The 16,928-nt window shown below is 41.1% G+C and overlaps 1 protein-coding gene across 10 annotated transcripts; it reads left to right on the forward strand.

Moving 5' to 3' along the window:
• Positions 1 to 362: 362 nt before the first annotated feature.
• sp2 (sp2 transcription factor) lies at positions 363 to 16,794 on the forward strand. 10 transcript variants are annotated; one of them, XR_010913813.1, is made up of 10 exons: positions 885 to 1,233; positions 3,686 to 3,762; positions 5,135 to 5,182; positions 5,368 to 6,144; positions 7,360 to 7,578; positions 8,306 to 8,600; positions 10,455 to 10,632; positions 10,806 to 10,999; positions 12,760 to 13,882; positions 14,992 to 16,794. XR_010913813.1 is itself a non-coding variant. In XM_067496597.1 (9 exons), the coding sequence occupies exons 1-9, from the start codon at positions 504 to 506 to the stop codon at positions 12,858 to 12,860; spliced, it is 1,896 nt and encodes a 631-aa protein (XP_067352698.1). In that variant the 5' UTR covers positions 363 to 503; the 3' UTR covers positions 12,861 to 16,794. The 10 variants fall into 10 exon arrangements, 9 of the variants coding, with proteins under 9 accessions (XP_067352698.1, XP_067352703.1, XP_067352702.1 ...); XM_067496597.1 differs by lacking the exon at positions 885 to 1,233 and adding an exon at positions 363 to 510 and having other exon boundaries at positions 12,760 to 16,794; XM_067496601.1 differs by lacking the exon at positions 885 to 1,233 and adding an exon at positions 511 to 532 and having other exon boundaries at positions 12,760 to 16,794.
• Positions 16,795 to 16,928: the final 134 nt, after the last annotated feature.

The raw sequence follows: 16,928 nt of genomic DNA on the forward strand, positions 1-16,928 counted from the left end.
TAAATAAAACGATCATATAACCGATAAAGCGCGGTTCAGCTGAAACGACCACTTATGTTTTGTCCCCGGTCTTGAACGAACCACCTCTCACGTTCACCGTGGGCGATGTCACGGGTCACAAAGCAACGACTCCAAGCTCATTGACCAACACAGTTGTCATTCTGGTTTTGAGCGAACTGCCCCTCAAACACCTAATTGGCCGTGAGACGTGTCAGTGAAGCCGTTTTCCTGCAGTAACAGCGCACAGCATCGCGGGCGCTTTAGCCTTCAGAAACGTCAAGCACGATCTCGACATGTCACTGGTCGAACCGTCATCCATCCATTGACGTGCACAAACATCGCGACGCGATTGGCTTAATCGAATTTCAATCACAAAGACAGTTCGGCGCCATTGGTCAGTTTGACGGTCGCTCAACGTTCCATTGTCCGTGGATTGGTGCAGCAGTGCGGGCGGATTCCTCCACGGGCTTGGTCTTCAAGGCTCGCGGAGAGCGAATGTCGTCATGAGCGGTGGGTAGGAATTAAAACCTTGGTGTTTATATTACAATGTACTTCTTAAAACGTTATATTGGCATTTCGCAGAAAGGCATTGCACAGTATGTGGTGCGAGTAGGAAGGTTTCAGGGACACTTGGGCTGATGTTTGAACTTAAATATGCAAAGCACTTCCGGGAAAGGGCTGCTTTTAACGTTATCAAAGAGAGTTTGACTTGCTAGCTACGCGTCAGCTAGGCAGATATGCTAGTAGAAGCTATGTAGTTAGCTGGCTCTTTGCTAGTTTTTCCCTTCAGAATGTGGCCGTGCATTATACCCACGCATCACGCATCCAATGCACGTTGGTGTACAGAAGTATTTAAATGCTGCAACATTATCTTGGTTTGTTAAACTAAGATGCACACGAATTGAACTCCGCTTAAGCTAACTGTTAGCCTCTCCAGCTTACCCTGGTCGTTTCTGCTTGATAGCCCTGTAGCTAACGTAAGCTGGTTATCCACAGCAAACCAAAGCAAATATCTGATTGATGGCGGTGCTATTTTGAGACCACGCTATATATATATATATTTTCTCTTTCTGCTTGATTCTCGGGCTTTAAAGAACCACTCGCAGTTCCACATTTTCCGTTGCTGGGTTTCTTGCTGTGAAGCTGTCTGCTTAGTTTGTGCAGCAGCTTTCTAATCACCGTCCACGCTGGTAATGCTCCATCCCAAAATGCTGTTCAGTCAAGCCGAGAGAGGTCAGTGGCTCAGCGGACTGAAGGTTTTTCGGCTTGACAAACCGAGCAGCATGACGAACAGCTGCTTTCACTTAATACGGGCTGCAGCGTTACACATAGGAAACAGTTTGTCTGCTCTGTCGATCGCCATCCACAGAGTTTGTTTTCTGTCAGTGTGGATGAATTACGAGAGAAAACGAGAAGTTTGTAACTCCGACATTACCCCAATAACAGTTTAGTTGGCTGAAACTCCAGTCTGTGCCTTTTTCACGTTTTACCATCTCTAGCACACATACTCTGACATACTTGGATGGTTTTCTGACCATCTGGATGAAAGCATTCTGTCCTTTTTGTCTCATTAAACTTGGAGTATTCATATTTACTTATGGTGTCCAGTATGAGGAAGCAGACATGATATTTTAGGCAATACAGTTTTAAAGTCCTGCAGGAAGCAGAGTATAATTTGCATCCAGATTGTCCTTGAGGAGTATGTAAATACAGTCCCCCATAAAAGCATTGGAATGGCGAGGTTAATCCAATCGTTTTTGCTGTACACGTATTACGATATCAGAGATGGATATCAGATGAAAATGTATATAATCCGATTTCTTGTAATGGTATTTACACCTTGATACATTAAACAACATAGACAATACGACTTTGTGTCAGATCCCCCACATTTTAAATTGAAAACAAGATGAAACAAATAAAACTTGGTATTTAGTTGCACATCCCCTTTATTTGCAATAACTGTATTAGGACTGTGACTTCCTAACATCACCAAAGTGTTGGTTTCATCACTCTATAAGCTTTTGTTGCTTTCTACGACAGCATCCTTCTGTCAGTGGGTTTTGGTCTCAGACCAACATGTCTTCAGTGTACAGTATTAGTCTTCCCATTCAGATACTTTTGGAGAGGACTGCACCTCCAAAATGGTGCTTCTGTGTGGGACTTTAAACTGTGTTGCGGGTTTTGTTTCAGGTTATCCTAAACGAAACCAAACAGATTATGGCAGCAGCTAATGGGTTTTTTCATTATTGGTGGTCTCTAAGGTAAATGGCAGAGAAAAGCAGCCCCCTAAGCCCAGCAAATGTTTCATTTTAATTGTGATTACCTAAAATTACTTGGCTATCAAAGTAGTTGCTAGTTTCTTTTGATAAATTGATGAATTCATTGCTGCAGCTGCAGAATAGACAAAACACTCTTAGCTCAACTCAAATACTGCAAAAAACCAAAACCAAAATAAAAACCAAAGCTATGCTGCTGTTATATTTTACAAATCTACAGTATGATGTTGTTTTGTGTACGAGCTGTGTCCAGGCATTAATGTCATAAATGTACACTTTACCTGGAGCAATTTGACAATACCTGCCACAACCTATTTTAGCCATTAGACAGCACAGCCTGGTCCTAGAGATTTACCCTGCTCTTAAAGTGTCAGGCAGCATGCCTTGAATGTACTTACGCTGACTGTCTAAACAGAAATATAATATGCTCGATAAATTCAGTGTCTTTCCCAACATAACGCTTTGCACTGCAGTCCAATGGTGCATGGATTTTGCTTACACAGCATCTGAATTGTTGCCAGTAACTTGATATTTGTTCGACGGTGTTGTTTTTCATTATACTTTTCCAAGGCCAAACATAGCGGCTTTAATGTGCAGTCGGCTTTAAAAAAAAAAAAAGCTTACTAGTTGTTTTATGAAGAGAATGTGAGTCACTTTACATCAAAATGCTTGAAACCCAATTTGTTGTCCTTCGTTAAAAATACGATTAGAGTGTATTGTAGAATTGCAGAGTATTGTAGAATGTGTGTCAGCTGGTCCCCATGGCTCTACTCAATCCAATCAAAAAGGTCAAAATACCCATGCATTTGTAGTTTTACTGCATTTTAAATACTGTAAAACACACGGGTCTATGTTGTTTTGAAGGAGGATAATGGTGTTTTACAAGTTGTTACCTCAGCTCCCGTTTATGTTACTGTTTTCATGGTCACAGACAGCTATTGACTGCAAATATGTTTTTATTGTCAAATAACTCTAAAACATGCAAAACTTCAGTATGATCCTGACAAAGTAACATTATTATGTACAGTGTACCTGGGGGGTCAGTCATTGAAGAATGACACACGCCACAAGTTGTTCATCCACTGGTACAATCTGTGCTGTTAATGTGCTTTAACTTTCTCCTCCACCATTGAGATTTTAAGAAAACATGTTTCCTTGAACTCTTTGACACTCTTTGAGATTTAAGAGATGTCAGTTACACGCCGACATGTTAATATCTGCACAATAACTAGCATTTTTAATGCCTTAATTAGTGCAACCCGTAATGATTATTGATAATGTGGTGATCGCAGTGAGATGTTAGCGCTTGCTTTTCTTACACCTGTTTCTGCTTTGTAGGCCAGTGCTGTGGTGTCTTTAAGTACATATTGCTGAATGTGACTCTGTCGTGTCTGTGTGTTTTTCAGAACAACAGGACAGTATGGCCACCACTGTTACTGTCAGTCCCAGCGAATACCTTCAGCCCTCTACCACTTCTACACAAGTGAGCGAATGCCAGATGTTGTTTCCCCACCACTCTTTGTATTATGTTGTGTTCTGTTGAGCTTCCCTCTCAGCATTATGTCTGTTAACCCAAGATTCAGCCATTCTGCTGCACAATGTGGGGACATTTTTGTGCCAGGACCCCGCTGAGTCATGAACTTCAGTTTTTCCAAAAAGCATTTCATGCACAAATGTAATTTGAAAGAGTAAGACAGCCTGGTTTAATTTGTACTTCTTTAACTGTTTACATTTAGCAAATCCATTTCTGGAAGAGGCAGTTTTCACCTTTAGGAACAGTGTGTAACAAAATGTTAAAGAAATATTATAGTAGATAATGTAAAACGGTCAACTTACTAGATTTGTGTAGCGGACTACTGAATATTCTGTCATTATTTTAATTTTTCAGATTATTTGACTTGGTTTCTTGGGTTTTATACCCACTGACCAAATGATTTGAATTCATAATGTTTCTTGGATGTCTTCTGAAAACATCAGTAGTCATTCAAATATTGTGTCATTCTACTGTTGTATACTTCAGAAGTTTACTGTGTTTGTATTTTGGCGGTTGGTTGATTTATGTCATTATTGAAAATCCTGGTCACAATTTGGAATCAGCTTTTTCCATCCGAGGTAAATCTTTGAGTCAGGCCTCTGCAAAATACACAGTTACTTGTTCAAAAACAAATACTGAATTAAACAATATGAAAAATGCCTAAATTGAAAAATCTAGATTATTATTATTTCACTAAACAGCAGCACCAGAACGTCCCTCTCTCTCCGTTGCCTTGGAAATGCCGACACATGTGTTGACGTTGCTAGTCAACAAAGTGGAGCAATGTGGCCGCAGCAGGTTAAGACAATCAAACGAAACCACAGAAAGGTTACCTCGGCCATAAGTAAATGCCAGACATCCCAGCTGCTGTGTGTCTCTTCTTTGTGGACAGGCTTTTAAAGAAAGGAAAACACTGTCTCCACAAACGCTGTAGCATTACTCACCTTTTAGCAACTGTGTGACGGCCCTGTGTTTACAACTGTGCTGTTGCATTCAGGGACAGTACAGAGTGTAGGCCACTACTACTTTTTTGTTATTGTTGCACATGTGTGAAAATAGAGGACATCCTTTATTGTATCCATGTCTTTCTTTATGAGAATTATTTTTATTAACAATGTTTTGTCTTGAGATCAAATCACCAAAAAATATTGACGTAAATTTTGAGTCCTGAACTCGCTGACAAAAAGAGTTTTGATTTTTTTTTTTGTCCACATTGCTCGGCCCCACTAGGAGTATACGTAGGAGACCCTGTGTAAATAGGTTGTTTTTTTTATAATAGCTTTAACTGACATTCATGTAAGAATGCTTCCTTGTCCCGCAGCTTGAGGATCACACTCATGGACCACAGACGGGCAAACAAGCTTTGCAGGTGGAAACTCACACCTACCACATCACTTGTTCGACACTGTAAACCTGCTGGTTTATCTTCACTTGCTTATTTTAGCGTAACTCGCTATCTCACCTGCCTCTTTTTCTTAGTGCTCACCAGTATCTTCTCAGGCTGCTCTGAATGCACATAGCGTGAGTTGTTTCTGATTGTGTTTCTCCCTACAGGACTCCCAGCCTTCTCCTCTGGCCCTCCTGGCCGCCACCTGTAGTAAGATCGGCCCTCCTGCTGCTCAGGCTCCTGCCACCTCTCCTCCGTCGCAGCCACAGCCTCGCAGGCTCCTCCCCATAAAGCCGGCTCCGATCGCCCCTGCTCCTCCCAAAAACTTGGGGTTTCTGTCAGCAAAGGGCAATGTGATTCAGCTTCCTGCTGGCCTGGGCTCCACAGCCCCTGGCAGCCCCATCGTCCTAACTATTCAGCAGACCCCTCCCCGCAGCAATACCTCAGCCCCTGCCAACATCCAGTACCAGGTGGTGCCACAGATTCGGGGCACCCAGACTATCCAGGTGATGCCACAAGGAGGTCAGATCCAGCTTATACCTGGCACCAACCAGGCCTTCATCACCACACCCATGACTGTGCCGGCTCCAGCACCCGCCACCGCTCCGGTAACACCGCAGAAGACTGTAGCCATCAAACCCTCCCCCAAGCTGCGGAAGCCAAACAGCACGACTGCAAACATGGTGCAGCTCCCCAGCGGCCTCACGCTGCCGCTCAATGTGGCGACAGGAGAAGTGGGTGGGACGCAAGTTGTCACAGAGACGGCTGCTGCGTCTCCCGCACCTGTAAAGGGACGACGAGGGAGAAAGAAGAAAGTGGTTCTGACTCCTCAACCTCCGCCCCCTCCTCCTACTCATCCTCCTCCTGCTCCTGCACAGGCTGCCTCCCCACCCCCAGAACAGATGGAGACCATCCTGATAGAAGCTGGTGATAACATCATACAGGTACACCTGCTCCAACAAAGAAACGCACTTAACGCAACAGAGCTGCACACTTTTTGCTACGTTCCACTGGCCTGTTCTGCACCATGAGAACCACATGCTGCGTCGAAAAATCTAATTACACTTTGGTTATTACAATATATAAATATCATAGTTGTCTGTTAAAATGGTGTCAGTTGGAAAATTATTTAGTTTCCTTTGTCTTCTGTCATCACAGCACACTACAAGTTTCCCTAATACACTGGATAACACAACATGGGTTCTAGGTGGTGCTTGTTACAACAAGCAACAGATCACCATAATAAGACTCTGCAGTTTCCCCTCAGCTCCACAGAGCATTTTAATCTCATCTTAAGCTCATTGTTTGGTTTTGCAGCCTGCTACTTGAGTTTTTTGGATCACTCTTCCTACACTGACCAGCATTGTTTTGAGGAGCAGCAGTTTTGCAAGGAGCAGACACATTTATGTGAAGGTTTTAGCAGCTAAACATTTCTCTCAGGGTTCAGAATCAGTTTGACCTACTAAGTATGTCTGTGCTTAGGAGGAATTTTACTTCATGGCAGCTCTCTGTATACAAAGAAAGCTGAAAAAAGACAAATACACATAAACAGAATTCTCAATTTCTGTGTTAATTCTCAAAATGGGTGGTTTGTCACACTGGAGGGCATTTTATCAAGAGGTGGTTTGAATGTTTTGGCCATCGTATTTGAAATTAATAAAGAACAAATATTGAATGGTAACAATAGATATTAAGAAGTTACTTCATACATGCATGAACACATGACTATTTATATATACAGCCTGCTTGTATTTATATTTGCCAAGTGATGGATGCTGTATACATGTTGATGCACATTGAAAGATTAAGCATAAGTACATCACCAAATAAGAGCAGCTACAGAATACAGTTTCTTTGTCTGCTGTGTGACGAAATAAGTCGAATCATTAGTATCAGTGTAATATTTACACCTTGTTCTACTTCCCCCAAGTGACCAAAAAAACATTTAATGCTGAAGAGGTGAGCTTACAATTATAGTTTGTATAATTCTGGTCTGTTGGTTGGAGAGATGGTCTGCTGGTCATTTATTGTATGACTGATTGTACATCTGCAGCCTCGGGCACAAGACACAATGGTCCCACCATTGTGGATGTAAACGCTGGCTGAAAACCTGGCACCTGAACCTCACAGAGTAATCTCTCCTGTGTCTGTATTTGCAGGCTGGTAACAATCTCCTGATCGTCCAAAGTCCGGGGCAGCCTGCTGTTGTGCAGCAAGTCCAGCTAGTCCAACAGAAACCAGATTCTCAGGTGGTTCAGATCCCCCAGCAGGCTTTGAAAGTGGTGCAAGCTGCCTCTGCCACATTGCCGCCTGTCCCTCAGAGACAGTCAGTCCCCTCGAGCATGCAAGTCACCCCGACAGAGCCCACACCAACACAGGTATCCAGTTAGACATGATCAAAACTGTTGTGTGTATTGAAAGAGTTTTATTAATCATGACCTCTGATTGTAGTAGTCTACTACTGAATGTGTCTTCAGTGTGAAAGTTTTTACACTTAGCACAAATGTATTGCTTTAAGAGTGAGAAAGGCAGCACACGTCTGCAGAGATCTCTACAAACACTCACTGAGGGAGAAGGTCAGAGTGGACAAATCATAGTTTCCACTTCGCTGCGACACGTACTTAAATTTCTGTGGAGGTTAACAGGTATTTCGGGGGGTCCCAGTGGGGCCCGCAGCTACGCAGAAGATATGTGTGACCTACGGCGTAGGTTAGAAGCTGGAGTCAAACTGTAGGTATTGTAACTCACTAGTCCAAGTTGTTAGCCACCTCTGGCTTTCTCATTGTAAATCTAACAGTTGCATCTTCAAGTGGGAGACACTGGAAAACAATCGTGCACACTGATATTTGCTGACCTCCCTTAGGGCAGAAACACACCAAGTGGATATTAAAAAACTAGCAGTGACGCTGTTGACACGTGACACGTTGACTTTGTCTGGGCCAGAAAGGGGCAGTTGGGCACAACAGAAAAACTACAACCATCGACCAAATAGCTAATGTCCGTTCTGCACCTGTGAGAGCACAAATAAACGCCAGCAGGTGACAGTAGTCTGTATTTGCTGTCCAATTCAAATCTGAGATGGGGTTTCACAATTTCCTCCCCTAGATCTTTTTCAAAACAACATCGGGTGAGTGGCAGTCGGTTCTGCTTCAGGACTCAACCTCTCCAACTACGACCCCCACCACTTCTGTCCCCGCTACCCCCACGTCGCCACCAGCTGGCACTAAGAAGACGGCAGCAGGGGGGCGGAAAGAGAGGACTCTAGCAAAAATTGCCCCAGCGGGTGGGATGATAGCACTGAATACGTCACAGCTCTCCTCCACCGCTCAGGCAGTACAGACGATCAGCATCAATGGGGTCCAAGTACAGGGAGTTCCTGTCACCATCACCAACGCAGGAGGTGAGTCACTAATGGACTGGTTGTGTTTGCAAGTTGGCTGGTCTTTCTGAGGCTTTTGCTAATGGAAACTTTTTTAACTACTGGATTTTCCTCATTTATGAATCACAAAACATAATGATAGACAACGAAGGAAATAAGAAAAATACTGGACAACAGCAGAAACAACTAAAATCTGGGAGGAAAACATTTAGTTGTCCCTTAATTGCAGTAGGTTTTCACTGAGAATGTAGATACTATAGATAATACTTAGTTATTGTCAAACTCAGCGGAACAGTAACCACAAACATATTTTGAGGTATTTTTTCTTCTTATTTTATGAATAGCAGCTGTATCACAGTACATGAACAGGCTCTGTTTTATATGTCGGCCGATTAATCTGGCTGATCATTGACATTTTTAATTTGGTGGCATCGGCTATAAGATATAAAAAAAAGTCTGCACTGCAAGCATTTCACTTGCATGTGTGACTGAGAGTTGTAGCCTGCTTAGGCATAACATCCTTTAAATGCCTGTGTGACATATGTTAGGAGAATTCAGCCTTGGACGTGGACGGAGTGCCGGACGTGTAACACACGGTGGGAGATCACCCCAGTAAGAACCGTCCTCACCGCTCGAATTCTGTGCACAGCGAGCACAGGAGGCACAACATGATACGAAACTACAGCTGAGGGAAACGGTTTTATTTACAGCAATCTGAGCCCTGGGTACAATAAACAAAGGTTCTATCACTCGACTGCAACCAAGTTGAGTGATAGAAACATCATCAACAAGGCCACTCGCTCGCTTTTATTCCTCCCAACGGTTCGGGACAAACCTGTGTGCTACACGCATGAGCTCATGCACATAATACCGACGTTGTACTAGGGGGCTGAAAGGATAACGTCTGGATAATGTCGGCGACGTTTCACTTGGACCTTTGCCCTCACGCATACACTGCCTCCTGATAAAGTCAGGATGATGTCAGAATTCCAGTGCATGTCTGAAGCCTCTTTCAAAGAGAGAGAGACTCAGAGCACATTTCATTCTTTTTAAATGTCACCCAAATATTATCGTCAGGGTTATTTTTAACATAGATGTTATGTGACATTAAAGTGAAAGTGTTTTACAGGAGTTGATTCAGCTGTATGATCACTGTGGAAGATGCTGCTGTTAAACTGTATAACCAGCTTCAGTGACACATATGTGGTAAAATAAAAAAAGATAAACGGTTAGTGGCACAACTCGGTAACATCTCCCTCAAGCCTCCAAAATGCTCGTACAGTGCATGTGATTCAGCACATGGTGACCTTGTGAGGATTTATCAGAGCTGTGTGTTTGTATTTCATTCTTAACTGGTTCTAAATCCATTTAATTTGCTTGATGGAAATTGTTATTATATTATTATATATTATTTGAAGTATTTGATAGAATTTCGGTATTCTTCAAATGATAATTTGTGCATATTTGTCTCTCATTTGTCAATATTGAATTGTATTTTTAATGATGCAAAAAGAGAGAAAAGAAAAAACATATCTGCATTATGAATTGTCCTTTAGTCTCCATAGTCTCTGAGAATCAGCATCAGCACAGGCCACTGAGCAACCACTAGTAACTCCTGAAGCTGTAATGCAGCAATGCTATCATAACCACAAAAAACTAGAAGGCCAATAATTATAAATTAGGAGGAGTGATTAAGTGCAAGAAATCAACAACAGTTGGAAAAGCTCACCTTCAATTCCAGATAGAAGCTCCATCTGTTTACACTATGTCAGCTCATTGCTTTCATGTGTCTGTATTATGCTAATGTGGACATGAATCCTTAATTACACTTTCTGCTGTAGACCTTACAGTGTGTCCGTGTCTTTGTTTTCTCAGGCCAGCAGCACCTCACGGTGCAGACGATGCAGGGCGGAGGGTTACAACTGGCAGCGACGCAGGGCCAGCAGGCCATCCAGGTAGACCAGGCCCTAACACTGGAGCTACCTGGCCAGCCAACGGAGAAGAAGCGACGCATGGCCTGCACCTGTCCCAACTGTAAAGATGCAGACAAGAGGTGAGTGTGTAAAGGTACCTTTTTCTTTGCTTGGCTCTTCCTGGCTGATTAATAACCATTTCTGCATTAAAATTCATTTGAACGCTACCATAAATACTGTTGGGTGCTAATTTCAGATGCACATCTCTGCAACTGCATGTTCCACAGACTGTATTTGTTTTGATGCTCTGTAGGCCGGGGGAGGTGGGGAAGAGGAAGCACATCTGTCACGTCCCCGGTTGTGAGAAGACATTCAGAAAAACATCGCTGCTCAGAGCTCACGTCCGGCTGCACACTGGCGAGAGGCCCTTCGTCTGCAACTGGGTTTTCTGTGGGAAACGTTTCACACGCAGTGATGAGCTACAGCGGCATGCCAGGACACACACAGGTGCTGCAGAGGCTGAACCACACACGCAAACACGTTTCATACCACAGTAAAACTGAATACTCATTACACTGAACTGAGCACGGATGGGTGGTTAATAAATATCACTGGGTGTGGCAAAACGTGTGAAGCAGTTTAACAGGAAATTATAGCTTAAACAGTGAAATACACACTAAAAGGAATGAGAGAAATTGCAGTTTGGATTTTTTTTTTTCCGATGCCTTTTTGTTTTTCTTACATTTGCTTTGCACTGTTGATTGTAAGAACCAAAGCTTAAATCATTTATTGAAATGTCATAATGACAACTATCTGACCTGTCTGACAGTGTGGAGGAGTGTAGCAGAGGAGTGAGAGGAAAGGCTGGGTGGATCAGGGTGGACTCATTGAGAGTTTTAGACTAGTGCTAGTATACATTTCATATTGTAGTATTAACCAAATGAAGGTCAAGAATTTCGAATATACTTTTAATGATCTTCTTTCCCTTTGCAATAAAAAAGCCGCTTAATAGTAAACTGAAGCGATCACAACTGAAACATCTAAATAATTCACTTCTCTGAGCTGCAGGAATTGAAGTGAAGTTTAGTGATGGTTTATGTTCGAACTTGTTGGAGTTAAATTAGGTGAATTCATTTAAACTCATAAATTATGTAAAATGTTAATATGGTAGTTGCCTTATTCTAAGGATTAACTTTTTCCACATTTTGTTATGTAACAGGCTTATTTCAAAATGGATCACATTTATTATTTTCCTCAAAGTTCTACAAACAATACCCCATAATGACAATTTGTAAGAGGATTTGTTTGAAATCTTGGAAGATGTATTAAAAATAAAGAAAAGGCGAGATGAGAATAAGCGTCTCCATAACACTCCACCAATCAGGCCTGTACGGTAAAGTGGCCTGACAGAAGCCACTCGTCAGTAAAAGGCCCATTAAAGCCCGTCTGAAGGACTCTCAGACCAGGAGGAACTAAGTTCTCTGCTCTGATGAAACAAAGATTGAACTCTTTTGCCTGAATGCCAAGCGTCACGTCTAGAGGAAACCAGGCACCGCTCACCACCTGACCAATACCATCCCCACAGCGAAGCATCGTGCTGTGGGGATGTTTTTCAAATGAATGCAGCAATGTACAGAGACGTCCTTGATGAAAACCTGTTCCAGAGAGCTCTGGACCTCAGACTGGGGCGATTGTTCATCTTTCAACAGGACAATGACCCTAAGCGCACAGCCAAGGGAACAAAGGACTGGCTACAGGACAACTCTGTGTCGTCCTTGAATAGCCCAGCTAGAGCCCAGACTTGAACTCCATTGAACATCTCTGGAGAGGTGTGAAAATGGCTGTGCACTGTCGCTCCCCATGCAACCTGATGGAGCCTGAATGGGAGAAACTGCCCCAAAAATAGATGAGCCAAGCTTGGAGCATCATACTCAAAAACACTTGAGGCTGGAATTGGTGCTAAAGGTGCTGAAAAGCCATGAACACTTATGTACATGGGATTTTTTTTTGTCTCGTTTTTTTTAATGTAATAAATTTGCAAAGGTTTCAAACAAACTTCTTTCACATCGTCATTATGGAGTATTGTTTGTAGAACTTTGAGGAAAATAATAAATTAAATCCATTTTGAAGTAAGGCTGTAACTTAACCAAGTGTGGAAAAAGTTGCATCCAGTAAAGATTCACATCTTTTCTGGATGCACTGTGTTTACACTATTTTCCAGAATATTGATGTTAAAAATCCTACACTTTGTTTTGTTCCCCTCTCAGGAGACAAACGCTTTGAGTGCAGCCAGTGTCAGAAACGCTTCATGAGGAGTGACCACCTGACGAAGCATTATAAAACTCACATAAACACCAAGAACCTGTGAGCAGACTGCACACCGACAAACTCAGAAACTAAAGACTGTGTTAGAGGAAGGTGGTGCGGAGGATTCGATACCATGGAGTTTCTGTGACTTATCCCATAATGGGAAATACTCCACAACAGTCCCTATATCCCCACTCACTCCTCTAGGACACTGTGTAGTGTGGTGTAGAAAGAAATCCTTCCTGGTGGACTGGATCCAGAAAATGTCATGATTTGTTTTTAACTTTTTGCTCTGTTTCTGAGGGAGAAACAGGCCACAAACCGATTAGACGGAACAATAAAGAAGACGAGCGAGATGAAAGGCTTCAGACACACATACTTACCTTGGCTGGCTTATTTATATGCTTCTCTGGAGGAACACACACCAACATCCAAGACCACCAGACTCCAGTCACAATTTCTCTTTTCCCATCTCTCCCCCAAGTCCGACTCTTTGCTTTTTTTATTATTATTTATTTATTGTTGTTGAAACATCTGGACTCCCAGAAATTGCCTGTGAAGCACCAAAAAAAAGAAAAAAAAGATCCATCACCTTATTTTGTAAATGTAATAGAAATTAGTTTTTCTTCAAATCATGGAAATTTTTATTTTTCAGGTATTTGGTTTTTCGCAGCATTTTCTGCTGATTTGCTCGACAGCGATGGGGAGCGTTGCATTCAAAACTCCCCTTACAAGACTTTTGAAGACCTTTATAAGTTTACATTGGCTGTTTTAAAGTGTCTACGTGTATACAATTATACATACTATTAATAATGATAATAAACAATTTTCTAACTTTTCTATACAATTATTACAAATTGATTTACAAAATGGGCAAGTAGGAAAATTTGACATAGGCGTTTTTCAAACCTACCACATTTATCCAATCAAATCAAGCTGTGGTTCGTTTTTTTTGTTTTTTCTTCTTTCATTTTCACAGGTCTGAAACAGCGATTGCACCCGGGGGTGGACCAAAACAACCACACCAAGACCTTTTACTCCACGTGGTCTCGGCCTGGTTCCTAAAGAAGCGGTTTGTTTGCGGTGAGATGGTGATCCGACTTTGATCTGTCCTAAAACTGCGTGTTTTAAACCTAAACAGCTAGTCCACAACTAATCCTCCTTACAGAGTTTTTAAGCAGTTTTTTACCCATGTGAACATTCACTGGTACGGAACAGGATCTACTTCCTGTGTCTTCCCCAGATCCCATTAACCAGTGAGCAGACGAGACAATTCTCACGTGATTATGCATTTTGGTTTCTTTGGATTTTTCCGTGTGAAAGCAAAACCAGCCAAGGGACAAACGGACCAAGTTTACGAGCAGGTTCACCGAGCAAATGAGCTACGCGTTTGAAAGCACCCACAGAACAGGAAACGGAATAAACCTAGGACCTATTACTACATTTCAATAGTTGTTTTGCGACTGCTGATCACACTGGCCACAACAAAAAAGCAGTACTTCGGGCTTAGCTCTGCTTGGAGGAGGGTTAAATATGCAGTTTAGTGTGTGCCTTATAAGTCGTCTCTCAAAGTTTAATAACTAATGTCCAAATAAAAGAACAGGCAGAATCCAAACCGCTGCTGAAATTGGATCTGTAGGATGATGTCTTGCTGAAGAATTGTGTGACTCCTGAGGCCCATTTAGTGGTCTGATTGCAATGACCCGTATTAAATGAGAGTAGAGTATGTTGAGAAAAGGAAAATGGATTCCCCTGATATTTCAGAAGCCCCCCACTCATAGATACAAAGACTGTTTTGTGTGTGATGTAGCTATTTTAATCAACATTCAGTGCGGCTGATCATTATTCTAGAAGGCATCTTAAATAGCTCCACATTTAGAATTCACATTACTGATAACTAGTAACTAAATAACTTACACATCACAAATTGCAGTATAAAAGCCGTTCTGCAGTTGAGTGGGTGGATTACATTTATGAGTGAGTCATTTTTGATAATGAAATCATTAGTGTGGACGTGTCGAGGAGCTTGAATGGAAGGTTGCCCAAGGTTAATAATTTTCACAACGAAACATTTGTGTACTCCCTAAATTTCTATACCTTTAGACAAAATGTGTTTTGAGTTGACATTTGCTAAAAATTGGAAGTCAGTGAAATTTTCACTTTTTTTTTGTTTTTTTTTTTGGTCCTTTCAGCTTATCCCATGAGTTCAGGGTCACCACAGAGGACCATTGTCCACATGTTGATTTGGCCCAGTTTTTACTCCGGATGCCTTCCTGACTGGTGACAAACCTGCCTATAACCTTTGTGTATCCATGAGATTCTCCATGGAGATGGTCCTTTTTGAAGGCCGCAACAGCGCAGTTAATTTTAGGGCTGGGTAACAATCTTCACTTCCGTGTTTCCTTTCATGCTTATCTAAATTTATATCCTTTAGTATTTTTTTTTTTTTCCAAAATGTCTCACAATATATATATAGGTATCAAGAGTATTATATGTAATTTCTTAAACCACTGCTTGTTTAATATTTAATATCAACGCTTCTACTTCTTTTAACTAAGAAGTTTTTTTTATTCTGCTAATGTATGTTTTACATGTTTATCTTTCTCAAAGTAGTGTCAAAAAAAAAAGAAATTAAGTACCTGTAGCAAAGAATACCCAGCCCTACCCGTTCCCAAAAGCCTATGCATTGCTGTATATATGATCACGTTTCCAGTTATTTGGCCTGATCTGACAATCATGTCATAAATGCAAAAAGCTTTCTCAGGCCTTTGATCAGTTCCTTTATACATGATGTTTTCCAGCTATGTGATAGCTTTAATTCTGAATTAATACTTTTGTTGATGACCAGCATTAGGCCTACTGTACAGTATTCACACAAGTTACTAAAATAACATTTGCTTTACTGAAAGCGTATCGTTTCTCATATTATCTTTTTTTAATATCATTTAAGTCAGATGTACTGACTTTTTGCTAACATGTGATTTGTCAGTTTGGAGCCTGGACTTTCTTTAAGAAATACCCTTATTGTGAAAAATGAATAATAATAATAATAATAATAATAATAATAATAATAACCAGCTTTTTGGTCAAATTAGCTTCACCTCTGCATTGGGTATTCACTGTGGTGTGTTTTAATACTGTGACATAAATGTATAATGGAAGGTGCTGCCTTGCTAAACATAATCCAACAGCAACTTATTCTCTGTGAACAACAGAGATATTTGACCAAAAAGCTCAGTTTAGATTCATTTGTAAAGCACTTTGAACTGGTTTTGGGAAGTGCTTCACAGGGCAACAGGTGCCGTAAAGCTTAGGATGTGTCTGAAGATATGCGATGCCATTGGGGTGGAGGGACAAAACCTGCTTATATTTATGTTTGTATTTTATGTCTGAATATGTAAATAAAGTGTGTGTCTGGTAGACACAGTAAATGTAGGATATTAAAAAACTAAAATTATGCTGCCTAGTGTTGTGGTTGGCTCGGCCATCCCTGAAGTAAATGGACTTTGTACAGTGTGTAAGGAATAAAATATAATGTGACATTGTATAGCTTCATTTCTGCTTTGTATAAGACTTATAGATCTTTTTTCTATTGAATTAAAGTTGCCTTAGACAGCTGCACCCAGTATTTAAATGTTTTCTGTCTAATTCCATGTTACACTATTTGTAAAATTCCTTTTCTGTTTTATTGTTATGTATGTTACGAGCTAATGTCACGTGCACTGATTAAAACTCTAGGTCACAAAATTTGTAAATTTAACCTTGGTTAGAATTGAATATAATAAGATTTTCCAAATTACGACATTTCTATTGCTTGGTTTCTGTAAATTAATTACTTCTCCTCATGATGTCATCTAATGTTCTGCAGCCAAATTTTGTGTATTTCAGGAGAACCTAGAAACCAGCCATTACTTTTATAACTTGTATAAAGGTGCTAAAATATACACTTTGCACCTTTTTTAAAGTTGCCACCTAAATAAAGAACGCAAACTATTTTTGCTTGTTTGTGTTTTATGTCTCCTATTTTATGAATAAATAGAGAATCAAATACTTTATCTATAATTTGGTAATAGGACAATTTTTTTTGGTCATATGTTTGGTTTGGTTTGATTATTGTCTCAAAAAATAG

Source organism: Channa argus, chromosome 3, assembly GCF_033026475.1.
Source record: "Channa argus isolate prfri chromosome 3, Channa argus male v1.0, whole genome shotgun sequence".
Classification (NCBI taxonomy): Eukaryota; Metazoa; Chordata; class Actinopteri; order Anabantiformes; family Channidae; genus Channa; species Channa argus.